General features: G+C 48.8%; 1 protein-coding gene across 1 annotated transcript; it reads left to right on the plus strand.

Annotated features, from left to right (window-relative positions):
- Positions 1-1,762: 1,762 nt before the first annotated feature.
- Positions 1,763-13,845, plus strand: LOC133347833 (lipopolysaccharide-induced tumor necrosis factor-alpha factor homolog). Its single transcript, XM_061560490.1, has 4 exons — positions 1,763-1,922; positions 6,864-7,037; positions 8,790-9,036; positions 10,555-13,845. The coding sequence occupies exons 2-4, from the start codon at positions 6,890-6,892 to the stop codon at positions 10,658-10,660; spliced, it is 501 nt and encodes a 166-aa protein (XP_061416474.1). The 5' UTR covers positions 1,763-1,922; positions 6,864-6,889; the 3' UTR covers positions 10,661-13,845.
- The last annotated feature ends 241 nt before the right edge of the window (positions 13,846-14,086 follow it).

The raw sequence follows: 14,086 nt of genomic DNA on the forward strand, positions 1-14,086 counted from the left end.
CTCTGTAGAGTGCAGTGGCTATAGTACAGTCGTAGTGTGCGGATGGAATAGGTCGTTAGAGAAGGTATCTCAGAAGTATTTCTGCGATGTCCGCTTCTGCGGACCACTCTCTACCACAAACACACACACGTAGCGATGCACTGCACAGCACTCACATGCCAAAATGTGAGTGCCGGAGTCGCTCGTGCTTCGACTTCGGTGCGAAATCTGTAACCCACTGGGTGCTGCGGTCAGTACGGCCAATTAACACCAGGGCATCAGCACCCGGGAGACAAAGGCGGCCGGGCAAGTGGGTGGCAACTGCACCCCTCCCCTCCCTCGCACGTCGCTGCGACGCCGGCGATCGGCGGACATCCGAGCGGGACTCACGGGATGACCCCCGGCGCGAGGAATGAGCCGGCGTTTCCGCCAACTTCACCTTCGACTCCCGTCACTGACGGGGGAATGAAAGAGTCGCCCTGTCGTCAACACGGCGGAACGCACGCAACCCGTCCATTCGCCGTAACCGACCAACTGCCCCGCGGTCACGCAAGGAGACACGGACGATGCGTGCCGAGCAACTCCCGGTGCCGCCCAATGGGTTGCCTAGACTCGGCCTCGTTATAATATGCTGCCAGTTGGACTCCCTGTGCCGTACGTGAGAGGTAGAGAGAGGGGGGGGAGAGACAGTCACTGGGATTCAAACATGGTTAGGGTTCAATCTTGATTTGGAGTTTTCGTGACTGCAGGAATCCATACTCTTTGGTTCTTTCGGTGAAGTCATGTAGGTAGAAAAATAAATAATAAATCACGACGTTTCGATCGCAACACAAGCAATCGTCATCAGGTAGAAAGATACAGCAGTAGAACTGCTGAACAAGAAAGGGCATTAACATCACTCGCCCCAGCCACTTCTTTATGACCCTTGGGCTAAACCCATTTCAAACCTTTTGAAACAGTCTACCTCAGCAGCAGGCCATGCTTTCCCACCTGATGACGGACGCTTGTGTTGCGCCCGAAACGTCGTGATTGATCTTATTTTATATCTACGTGACTTTACCAAAATAACCAAAGAGTAAGAAAGGGCTGTTGCAAAAAGAGGTGGGTGTCACCCAAGGGTAAGTAGGCGGGGTCAGAGGTGGAAAATCATTCCCGTCGCCGTACGCATGCACAGCAGCTGCGTTGAAGTGCTTGTGTTGCGATCGAAACGTCGTGATTTATTATGTATTTTTTTTACCTACGTGACTTCACTGAAAGAACCAAAGAGTATGGTTAGGATTATAACTCGCTGACCCGCCCATACTGGACATCTGTGTAGAAGAGCTTCATAGCTCATCGGATTTCTCGTGCAGTCTAAATATAGGTTCTGATTCTGATACCAGCCCGGCGAGCAACTCGGAATGAAAATGTTGCAAATTTAATTTCCCGTTCGGGGTTTGATCCAGCCCATCATCTCCAAGTGGGTCGACACAATTAGTACCACTTTGTGTGGAAGTCCACAGTGGTTGTCCTATGGATATACTCGCCACCGACAAATGAATGTAGAATTGCCACCACTGGCTCCGGGGGCTGTTAAAGAGGCGACGATCACCGTCGCCATGCTCACTTGAGAAACAAAATCACTTTGAAAAACACAAAACCAACAATTTAGGCTACAGAGATTGCGATAATTCCACTCGTCAAATGTCCCTGCCGCACCCACCCCAGAACGCCGACCCCTCGGCCCCCCCTCCCCTCCCCTCTCACCGCTTGCCCGGCTCCCCCATGGAGTTAGAGGCGCAGTCTCAATCACGAATGCGACCCCCCAGGTGGCCAATCACAGCGCGATGAGCGCGTCCCATCGGCTTGGATATAAACCCCCCCTCCCCAGATGCCGCTCGGTTCCAATCGGGCGCAGCTGCAAAAACCTCCGAGGCGAGACTGCACCACCAGCACCTAGCCTGGTACGAGAACGCGACGATGCACGGCGGCGATTATGATGATAATACTGAATGTCAAAGTACGTTAATGATGATGTTAATGACGTTGATGTTGACGATTACGTTCACGATGATGCTATCGACGACGATGATGATGATAATGACAATAATATAGATTGCCATGATGATATTGTCATTGGAAGTGGCGGAGCAATTCGCATCGGCAGCTGTGGCATTTGATTCCCATGGCGTTGTTAACTGCGTTTCGCGACATTTCTCTGGACGCCCACGTGTTTAGCTGCGGTGCTCGTTGTTTGCATTCAAGGTGCGCGCAATGTCATTTGTCCGGGCCAACTTATTTGAGAGGAATTTCAATGCAATTGAATGTCGATGTTGTGCGTGCGTGTCTACAATGACGGTGGCCACCGCATCGCGCGTCGCGTTCAGACGCGCGTCTGCGGCCGTCTGGAACGCTTCTTCCTTCCGATATGAGGAAGCTACTGGGGAGCTGTGGCACTTTTAAATCATCGTCTGTGTTGATAAACTCATTTCTCTAGAGCTGAGTTTTGTGTTCAGTTTAATGTCCTTCCCCCGCACCTCCGATTATCACGGTTCGCTGCATACGGCGTGAAAGAAGTTCAACATACACACATCAATATTGGTGCGTTAATATCGATGCCTCCTGCAACGCGGTTCTTCTGCTCTCATCTAGTTTGCTTCTTCCTCCTGCTGCTGCTGCGGCTTTGGTCAATGCGGGTGACCCAGGGCAATCTTGTGGACTTCGATTCCCGCCCACGGTTCTGGGCCTCCCTTAGGTCGACTCAGCCTCAAATGAGTACCTGGTGCGCAGTGTGTAAACGTCGCCACGAGGGACACAAAGGCGGCCGGGCGTGGTGCTGGTCACCCATCCGCTCGTGTGCCGTGCCAGCCTTCATAGGCGCTGCCACTCGCTAACAGCACTTGCCCCCAGACAGCCTGTTCAGGGCTGTACGGGAGATCTTTGTCTTTATAGATAATGGTGCAGTAATGTTGATGCCTCCCAGTCAAGCGGTTATTCTCCTCTGATTCTGTTCGCTTCCCCTGGGCCCTGCCGTCTTCAGTTTGGCTTTGGTCAATGTACGATGTGAGTAGGCCCTCATCCAGCGGTGAATCTTGGACCGTGTGGCCCCGCGTTGTCAATTCCTTTCCTCCGTCGCGCCAATCTCTGGCGATAGCAACGAGCGCACTTTAAAACGCAATCCACTGTTGGATGGAGGCCTCACCACGCCGTGTCGGGCGTGGAGTGATGTTTGATCGGACTTCGCCGCGCGAGTCAGTGGCGGGTTTGCAATCCTATAAGCTGGGAAATGCAACTCAAGGGGCGCCGGGCATTAACTTACCATTCAGTAATCTTGGTTCTTTCGGTAAAGTCACGTAGAAGGGAAATAATAAAATAACGCAAATATAAAAACAATAAAAATTCTCACGACGTTTCGACTGCAACACAAGCAATCATCATCAGGTGTGAAATCCACATCAAGAATTTTTTTTTTCTTTCAAATTTCTTGCTGTGGATTTCACACCTGATGATGATTGCTTGTGTTGCAGTCGAAACGTCGTGAGAATGTTTATTGTTTCCATATTTATATTATTTTATTATTTCCCTTCTATGTGACTTTACCGAAAGAACCAAGAATATCAATCCCTGCAGCCACGAAAGCTTTAAATCTAAATTTTACCATTCAGTATCAATAAACACGCACATTGTCCATGCGATGACAGTTCACGTAAGACAGCCTGACTCAAACAAAAAAAACTTTAAAAAGTGAGACTTTAATTTAGGAAAGTTTAACCAATTCTCTCTCGACGATAAACAATTCGTGACAGCGATGACCTTCATTGACCTTTCCGTGGCATCGCGATTTGCCTCTCCCTGCTCGGGGTGGAGGAGCGGCGGTCGGGGGGAGAAGAGTGCCCCAGGCAGGGAGCGACGTTTCTGCCTCTCACTCGCATCTTCTTCCTCTTCAAAAAGTCAAAGAAGTGCTGTTTTTGCTTTTTAAAAAACGGGTCACACTGAGCCGTCGGTAAGCATCGCCTGGGTACAGCCCTGCAAAGAGGTGGAAAAAGCCACGATTCCTCCGGCGCGGGGGTGAACTTACCAATACGACAGCCACCTTGGACGATGGTGATGGCTGGTTGCGTGTGAGATTTAAAATCAACACTTTTCCATACTCTTTGGTTCTTTCGGTAAAGTCACGTAGTTAGAAATCAAATCAAATAAAACAAATCACGACGTTTCGATTGCCTGATGACCGACCGCTTGGGTTGCGATCGAAACGCCGTGATTTGTTTAATTTTATTTGATTTCTACCCACGTAACTTTACCGAAAGAACCAACGAGTATGGATTCCTGCAGTCACGAAAGCTTCAAATCAAGATTCAACACTTTCCAATTAAGACTTCAATTCAACACAGCTGCCCACCTACCTACCTACCCGCCTACCTGCCTGCCCAGCGACAAACCTATCTATGTACCTGCCTAACGTTTTCACTTGGGGGCCGTCCATAAATGACGTCACGCACCTAGGGGGGATAGGGTCAGAAATTCGTGACGATGTGTGACGAGCAACTTTAAATATAGACAACACGTTCTACTTAATTAAATTGACTTTTTAATAAATGTTTTCTCCTACAACATCAGAGTGCAGCGCCACATTAAATACGCGCTACAATGACAATAGTTTAAAGCGATTTGAAGCGTGTTTTATATTTTTTTGGGGGAGGGGGCAGAGTTTTTTGACGTCACATTTGAGGGGGGGGGGTCTGACTTTTTGTGACGCCGTGTGACGTAGAGGGGGGACGGGGGGGGGTCATAAATCGTCCCAAATCGCGTGACCTCATTTATGGACGGCCTCTTACTACCTCGTTGCCTACCTTTATACCCACAAGCACCTACGCAGCTATTCACCAACCGAGCCACCAACTCACCTGCCTACCTGCCCACCTACCAGCCGCGCGGTGCAAGCTACAACCAAGGGAGGTCACGGTACATTGTCTTGTCGACGACTTCACCCTCCCATGCTCACGTCGAACGCCAGCCACGTGGTGGAAACGTCAATGGCGACGGTCAACCACACGACGAGAGTGGAATGCGTTACGTTTTCCGGCTTCCACTCACGTCCGCGCAGGCAAATGAGCTGAGCCCCGAGGCTCGGCTGTTTAAGGGCACGAGGGAGTGGTGGCGCAGTCGTCAGCGCAGTGCCCCAAGCCTGTGGCGACCTCGGCCGCGTTCGATTCCCGGCCACGGCTAAAGATCGATGGCGAGCGGTGTCTGGACCGGTCCTCAGAACTCCCCTGATCCACCACCCCCCTCCTACCACCAACACCACCACCGCCCCTCGCCTTCAACCCTCCACCAACCAGTACTGACCATCGTGGGGAAGTATGGCTAAATCATTCCCCCTCCCACCCCGTGACGAACGAGGCGTGGCAAGGCCTTCACCACCCAGTTGTCGTTCGTTGGGACGCTTTCATCCAGCAGTGGATTGGGCTTAGCTGAAAGGGCGCCATGGTGGATGAGATGTTAACTACCTCTCCTGCTATACAGGAGGTCATGGGTTCGATCCCGATCCCGACCCTGACACCTGTATATTTGGAGTTTGCGTGTCTCTCTCCCCGTGGTCGCGTGGATTTTTTTCTCCGGATCCTCCGGTTTTCCCCCTCCATGAGAAGCCACTTCCTTGAGATTTCAATTGTGGCCACGTCGCTTAAAAACACAAAGCCACATAGCTCAGTGGAGCTTACCTTGTAAAATATTTATAGTTTAAATAGTTAGTTTAAATAAGATTATGGTCATGATTATGAGATATATTTTCTAATGCAACCCGATCACCCCACAATGCCGGTATGAGATTTAAAAAAATGTAAGCTACCAGGGCTCTCCAAAACCATGGGACATTGTTTTTGTAAACTACACAATGTTTGTAAAATCCAAGATAATCGCCCCATTGTCTTCTAAATAGTTGTTTTCAGTTTCACCGACAGTCCAGTCACGTGGCTCAGAGGAAAAAACAATGGGAAGGTCGATAGTTTAACTCAGCCCATCATCGTCTTTCCTGGAGTCGATACAATTGGTACCACTTTGTGGGCAAGTCAGGAGTTGTTGTCCTATGGAAAGACTCGCCCCCGTCATGGGAACGTGGAATTTCCGCCACTGGCTTAGAGCTGTTAAGAGGAGATGCGCACCGCCTGAATGCTGGCCTGCAGTGTGGTGGTCGTTGAACACAGTGGTGGTGGTGGTGGTTGAACACAGTGTGGTGGTGGTTGTGCAGTGTGGTGGTGGTGGTGGTGGTTTAACACAGTGTGGTGGTGGTTGAACAGTGTGGTGGTGGTGGTGGTTTAACACAGTGTGGTGGTGGTGGGGTTGAACACAGTGGTGGTGGTGGTTGAACAGTGTGGTTGTGGTGGTGGTGGTGGTTTAACACAGTGTGGTGGTGGTTGAACAGTGTGGTGGTGGTGGAACAGTGTGGTGGTGGTGGTGGTTGATCACAGTGTGGTGGTGGTTGAACAGTGTGGTGGTGGTGGTGGTTGAACACAGTGTGGTGGTGGTTGAACAGTGTGGTGGTGGTTGAACACAGCGTGGTGGTGGTTGAGACCAAGTCATCAACACGAGTGTAGGAATCGACGAGTGAAGTCCACACTAAGAGTAACCTTGGCCAGTAGCGATCTCACACTTCGCTACTGCGAGGATGACCGGAGTTTGCGTGGCCTGTGCTTTTAAACGGTGGTGGCGCTGGAGTTGGTGGTGGTCGAGATTTTGGAGGTTGCGGTGGAGGTGCCGGAGGTAGCTGTGGTGGTGGCGATGATGATAACACTGTTGGTGGTGGTGATGATGGTCGAGGTCGTGGAGGTTGTTGGAGGTGCTCGATGTGGATGGCGCTGGCGGTGGCATTGACCGTGGCGGGGTTTGCGATGTCCTTCTCGCAGCCTAAGACGGACACCGCATCCTCGCCATGCAGATGAACGTGAACAACTACACCGCCCCACCGCAAGCCATTCCCGCCGCACCGCAACCCGTGGCTTTCTTTCCTGCCCCGCCACAGCAGCTGCCCGGCTATGGGTATGCGCCACAGCAACAGCCCACAGCGCCTCCTGCCAACGGTGAGAGACCGGAGCGCGGAACTCGCGGCCCGGGTGCCGGGTTGACCCGTGTCGGGCCACGTGCTTCGTGACGGGACAACCGTCTCGTGTTCACGTTGCGCTTCCTGTTACATCTGGCCTGGAATTTTGCAGCTGTTTTAGACTAATTTCAGGGTGCTGATTCCAAAGCTGATATCAGATTTGCTCTATCACATCTAATTTTTATGCTATCGGCATACCCCATTTTTCATTGATTTTACCCGAAATTAACTTTGTCACTTATGATTGCAAGTTGTTGCGAGTCAGTGACTGCTTTAGTGTTAAAATATGGTGCTGTATTTTTAGGATAGTGTATTTATAATATCATTTTATGTAGATATCCACATTTATTTAATATTTTTCTTCTGCAGTTTTTATTGAAAATGCAATATTTGATATCTCACAAACCTGATGTGATAGACAAAAACTGACGCCAGATTTGTAATCAGCACCCCAAAATTACATTAAACCCGTTGGAATACCTTATGCCAGAAAAAAGTGTGTTGACCAGTGTTATTTTGGTTGCGGCAACTCCGAATGGCGATATAAATGATGGCCTCAGGACACCTGTGTGCTGTGAACAAAGAGACGCCGGGGTGTTATTAAACGACTTGCATCCCACTGGGATGTTTGCACACAGCGTTGAAATGCGGTTTTTTTTCTAGAAGACTTTGCTGTCTTTTCCAATATTTTTCTGTTGCGTGTAGTCACTTTAAGATGTTTCTTTTTGATTTAAAGCTTTTGTGACTGCAGGGATTCATATTCTTGGTTCTTTCGGTAAAGTCACGTAGAAAGGAAATAATAAAATAATATAAATATATTACGGTGGAGAGATGGTAAACTACCTCGCCTGGTATACAGGAGGTTGTGGATTCAATCCCGACCCTGACGCCTGCTACTGCTGTATACTTGGAGTGTGCGTGTCTCTCTCCCCGTGATCGCGTGGATTTTTCTCCGGACCCTCCGGTTTCCCCCTCCACATTTAGAATCAACATCGCGCGTTTAGAGTAATTTGGGGTCTGTAAATTTCCACATCAGCTGTCATATATGATAGTCAGGTCGCTTCTGAAAAAGAACTACAGAGTTCAGTGGGCCTTATCTGGTAAAATGAAAAAAAATATCGTAGTTTAGTTTAAGTGAGAAAAATCACAACAAATGCCATCAGTGCGGTGACCAAACATCTATTGTTGCTCCAGAGCAACAACTCAAGCCACGCCAATGACCCTGGTCAGGGCCAATCTGGATTTATACAAGGAGGAATCCGATGAGCTATGAAGCTCTTTTGCACAGATGTCCAGTGGAGGGGAGGGGGGTGTCAGCCCATCGCCAGTTCCGGATTTAGGCACAAGCTATGCAGGCTACAGCTTAGGGCCTCATAGTATGAAGAGACCTCTAAACACGAACAATTAAACAAAAATAATATGAAGTTTCACGTTACATACTTGGCAGCACCTTCTCCTACGTATGTATATGCTTTATTATCTCTATTTCCATTGACCTGTTAGAATAACAGTCCACTTTAGTTTTGGTAATGCTATGGAGCCTGTAAAGCTTGACATAGTTTCGGGAACCCCATCATGTTATAACCATCCCTCTTCATCGGTGTTGCAGTCAAAGTAGTATTTGCTGCTGTTGTTTATTGTTCTTTACTGTTGTTGTTGTTGACCGCCGTCGATCATCATTGCCGCCCACCCCATCTCACCCCTTTCACCCGCGGGTGTTCGTAACCGGCAGACGGACATAACGTCATCGTCATCAACAACCAGCCGGCACCTGCGCCGGCACCAGCGCAGTCACCGGCCGTGGCGCAGCAGGCCATCGGGCCCGCGTCCAGAGGCGCGGCCATCGTGAACCCGTGCCTCAACACGGATGAACCGGCCAACACCGTGTGCCCGTCCTGCCAGCAGCGCGTGCAGACGCTGACGCGCGGCGTCAACGGGACCATCACCTGGGTTGTGGCCTGCTCGCTGTTCTTTCTCGGGTGAGAGGTGGCAGCAGCGCCCGGGGGTGGTTTGGTTCGGTTGGTGGGTGGGTGGTTGTGTGGGTGGGTGGGTGCATGGGTGGTTGTGCGGGTTGTTGTTGTGGGTGGGTAGGTGGGTGGTTTGGTTGGTGGGTGGTTGTGTGGGTGGGTGGGTCTGTGGATGGGTGGTTGTGTGGGTGGGTAGGTGGGTGGTTTGGTGGTTGGTTTGGTTGGTGGGTGGTTGTGTGGGTGGGTAGATGGGTGGTTGTGCTGGTGGTTGTGTGGTGGGTGATTTGGTGGGTGGGTAGGTGGATGGGTAGGTGGGTGGTTTGGTTGGTGGTTAGGTGGTTGGTTTGGTTGGTGGGTGGTTGTGTGGGTGAATGGATGGGTGGTTATGTGGATGGGTAGGTGGGTGATCGGTTGGTTGGTTTGGTTGGTGGGTGGGTGGATCGTTGAGTGGATGGGTAAATGTGTGAGTACGTGGGTGGTTGGGTGCATACTTGGTTTGGTGGTTGGGTGGTTGGTTGGCGGGCGGGCGGGCGGTAGCAGTGGTGCTGGCTACGCATGTGGCCTGCCAATTCAGTAGTGTGGAAAGCACTGAGGTGATTGGTGCGTCGCACAAAAGGCGTGGAACGGCCTTTCCCGTGTAGGCGTCTCGAAGAGGTGCCGTAAGCCTGCCCTGGCTCGCCAGGAGGTTACGGAAAAATGTGGACTCATTTCCATCTGTTCCTCCTGTGTGAGATAGGGTGATGTCCCTTTGCACACGTGGGTTTTCTCCGGGAGTTCAGGTTTCCTCCATACAAGCAACCACTAGGCTGAAGACAACTCAATGTGTAGGAGTTTGCAGAGCTTGGGCAATTGTTGGCAACGGCGGCACACCATCTGGCTGCTGCCTTCTCGCTCTGCCTGTGGTTCCTTGTGCATCTTGAGTCGTGCTCTCTCTCTTCGGTAGACAGCCGAATGCCGTGTGGCAGGTGGCGCGTTACAAAATGTAATTTCTCATCATCATCGTCATCGCCATAGTCGTTAAACCAAAGAGAATGGCTTTTTGTAAAGTGGACTTTTTTGAGAGCGTCCACCAGGCCAAGGGCACGGACTCCCAAGTTCCTAGCGGCGACCCTCTGACATCAGTGTCGGGAATCTCGTGGCGAGGCTCTGGCGGTGTCTGGGAAAAACAGGCCTGGCTCGGGCTCTTCTCAGATTGGGTGGGCGGGGGGGGGAATTGAGGGGGGGCAGTAGAACTGTTTTCTTGGGGGGGGGCACCATAACAGTGGGTGGAGGGGGGCCAAAGGGACATTTGGTGGTTCAGGGTCAAACCCAGCGCCTGCCGTGAACCGAAATGATTCAGCCAAGGAAGGATGCAGGCCCTGTGCCCAGCCACACTCTCGCTGCTGATATATCTGCAGGAATCATCTTCTGGGGGAGGCTTTCATCCGGCAGTGGCCGAGGATGATGAAAACATCACGATGGCACTGCCAAATCGAGTTGGTAACAACGTGAGATTGCTCAACCTGTCCTGCCGTCTTCTATTCCACACAGCTGCTGGCCGTTCTGCATCATCCCCCTGTTCTGCAAAAAGTGCCAGGACATCGAGCACACCTGCCCGTCCTGTCAAGGTCACATCTTCACCTACAAGAAAATGTGAGCACGTGGCACCCTGCCACGTGCGCGCGCGCGTGTGTGGGTTCGTCCGTCCGATCATCATCTAAAGCACACGGCGCCTGTGGACCACGTCTGTGGTCTGTCTGGAAAGCGCCGACTTTGACAGGACCACAGCCACTCAATTAACTAGCTCCGCCCATGACCCAGAGAGCCCCACCCACTAGTCAAGTAACCCCGCCCACTACTTAGCTAGCCCCGCCTACTGCTGAAAGGCAACAGACTCGGAGTCTATATATATTTTGTATTCTCCGCAGGGAATTGAGTCTTTGCTCCACTATAAGTCTCCTGGCACTACTCTCCCATTGACATTTCGTTGCTTCCTCTTAGTACCTTTCACGCGACGGTCAATGGTATAGTGTATAGCAGATTGTATAACAATAAATAGTATAAACGTGTAATGTTTAATATAATGTATAAGGTAAGATATAGTATCGTAATTGTATAGTGAATATACAGCCGTGTGGTATACAGTAGGGTGGGTAGAAAAATACATAGTGTGATTTACAATGTATAGTCTAAGGTATAGGGTGGTGTATAGTAATGCAGTATATAATTTAATGTTGGGTTTGTCTATGGCAGTATATAGTACGGGGTAGATCTGTGTGATGTAAGGAAAAAGTTTAGCTGGAGGCATATTATATTTTTTGCGACATAGAATTGTAATGTATGACTTACTGTTAGTAGCTCAGCTTATTGGAGAGTATATTTAGTATATTGATGATATTGATGTAGTTTATATACATATATTTTTAACGTGGTGATTTGGCTGCCGCAGCTCCTTATTGTTAAAATTCCTTCCCTTTATTACTGGTAACCCTACCTCCTCCCTTTGTTGCTGCTAATCCTACAGAATGCACGGGTATAATATGACTTTGAGACCCCCCCCCCCCTCCTCCGCATTCCACAAGTAGTGACTAATCCCATATCTGCATTACCATGAATATGCAAAATTCCTCTGTTGATTTGCAAATTTCTTTGTCAAGACGCCCTTCCTCCCCTAACCCAGCTTAAATATACGCTGCCAAGCTTGGTGGTGTTCATTCAGACGCTGTCTTTCCGACAGACCTGTTCTTCACCTGGGGACGGCTGCTTGCGTTGTGGCCAAAACGTCGTGAGAATTGTATTTTATTATGTTTTATTTTTATTATTGTATTATTTCCCTTCTACGTGACTTTACCGAAAGAACCAAGAAGATGAATCCCTGCAGTCACGAAAGCTTTAAATCGAAATTTAGACTCGGACACGCGATGAAGTTCACCGATCATTGATCAGCCCCGTATATATGTTAGAAAGTAGGTGTGGCTTTGCCCTTAGCGGCGTGTCTCTGCCCATATCTGTTCTTGTGAAGCCCGAATCTAGGTGGCCATTTATTACTATATAATGAGCCAAGAATGTCTGTGTGTCCCGCGCGTGACGTCACTCCACGTCGACCAGCCCCCCTCATTAATAATCATGAACAGGTGACGTCCTCCAAATGGAAGGGGGGAAGCGCCTCCTCCCCCCCTCCTCAGCATCAACTTATAACCCCCACTACAAAGGCAGAACCCTCACGTCACGCGATCTCCGTAACACTATTGAGACATAGAAGTAAAAAGGACGTCTTGATGAACAAGGGATTATAACCTTCAAATGAAATAGGTCTGTGTAACCACGCTCTGACAAATTGCACACGCATGGATGCAAGGAATATATCACGTCGCGGCCTGCTTTTCGCTTGCAAGTTTCAGATTTACTGCAATACACCCCCGTCCTTGGACGGGCAAAAGGCTCGTTACTACTATAGTCAGCCAATAATGTCTGTTTGTGTGTAACGCGCGTGACGTCACTCCACATGCCGACACCCCCTCATTAATATTCATGAGCAGGTGGATTTTTACACTCACGCAGAAGGTCGAGCAGAAATATTTTTTTTTGCAAATTCGCTTTAATTTTGACGTTTCTCAATTGAAAGTGAATCTAATAAATAATTATACGCAGCAACAAAGTGGATTTGGTGTCTTTATTTATTTCTTCAGCACTTGAGACAAATGGTAAGTCTAATTTATGCTTCTACATTATGCTAAAATAGACATTTCTCGGTGATTTTCCAGATATTGTATCGAATTCCAATTTATTTCCACCCCAGCGACCGAAAGCAGAAGAGAATAAAATATCATAGCAGTGAATTTGAACAAATTGAAGGGCAGTTATATACAGTTCTACAGTGACATGAAGTGAGGTGTTTGATGACTTCGTTTGGTGCCAGATTCACTGCCATTAATACAGTGCTACAGTGAACTGCAGTGAAGTGTTTGATGACGTTGTTTTGTGCCAGATTCACTGCCATTAAATATACACAAGATACAATTATACTTAAATGTTACGGCTTCCGGCCTAAGACGGGCAAACAAGCTCGTTGTACAAAGCTGTCAACCCATACGGTTGACCCGTATTCTTGTGCCGGGAAATTGAGTTTTCAGGTCCATACGGCGACCAAATTAGTTTTTGTGTTAATTTGTTTGTGTTTCTCGCTTGTGATGGGACTTTTTAGGATGAACGTTGACATTTATAAGGGGCATTGGGTGACCAATAAGGTCTGAATTGGTCTCTAATAAGGTAGGGCACTGACAAGGGGTTGACGGATATTATTTTATCAATTCGAAAGCCATGCTAGAGTGTCGATTTGTGAAGGGCTAATCACTGCGTCCATTCTTTGGCAAGCGATCTATGGATCGAGTTATCCTATTGGTTAGTATAGCGTCATATGAAACGCCCCCCTGTTATTGATTGGCTAATATCTGCATGGGGGCAGCGGGTGCCTTGCTCCCCTCTGGTGACCAAAGCTACGAGTTGGGCCCTCCTTGACAAGCACCATAACAGAGTAAAAAAAGAACTAAAGCTTATTTAAAACGCGGTGTGATTTTTTTTTATTTACCATGAAAATACGTTCATTTACGTTCCACGTTTTATCTTAATCGGAGCGGTAACTTTTGGCTTCCGCAAAGTGGGGGCAAATCGCAACAATCGGGGCCCCACCTGACCCATTGCCGCACCCACTGAGCTGACAATGTCGTTACCCTGCCACTGATGATCGGTGGTGATTCGTCGGTACTCCGTGATTTTTTTTTATTACACGCTTTTATTTAGCTCATTCCGTCTGTTGTCGTATCCTCAAAATATCTTGTAACTCAATTTTTACCCACTTCACAATGTGCTATCGACTGCAAGCTTGGTATACATATGTCATACTGATGACAATACTATATTATATCATTAAAAATCCAAAACAAATTTTAAACATTTTACACGCTTTTATTTAACTCACTCTGTCTGTTGTCGTATCCTCAAATCTTGGAACTCAATTTAAACCGTCTTCCCAATGTCGTATCGACTGCAAACTTGGTATAGGTATGTCATACTGATGACAATA

This window comes from Lethenteron reissneri, chromosome 26 (genome assembly GCF_015708825.2).
Source record: "Lethenteron reissneri isolate LAM-NWPU_2019-01 chromosome 26, ASM1570882v1, whole genome shotgun sequence".
NCBI lineage: Eukaryota > Metazoa > Chordata > Hyperoartia > Petromyzontiformes > Petromyzontidae > Lethenteron > Lethenteron reissneri.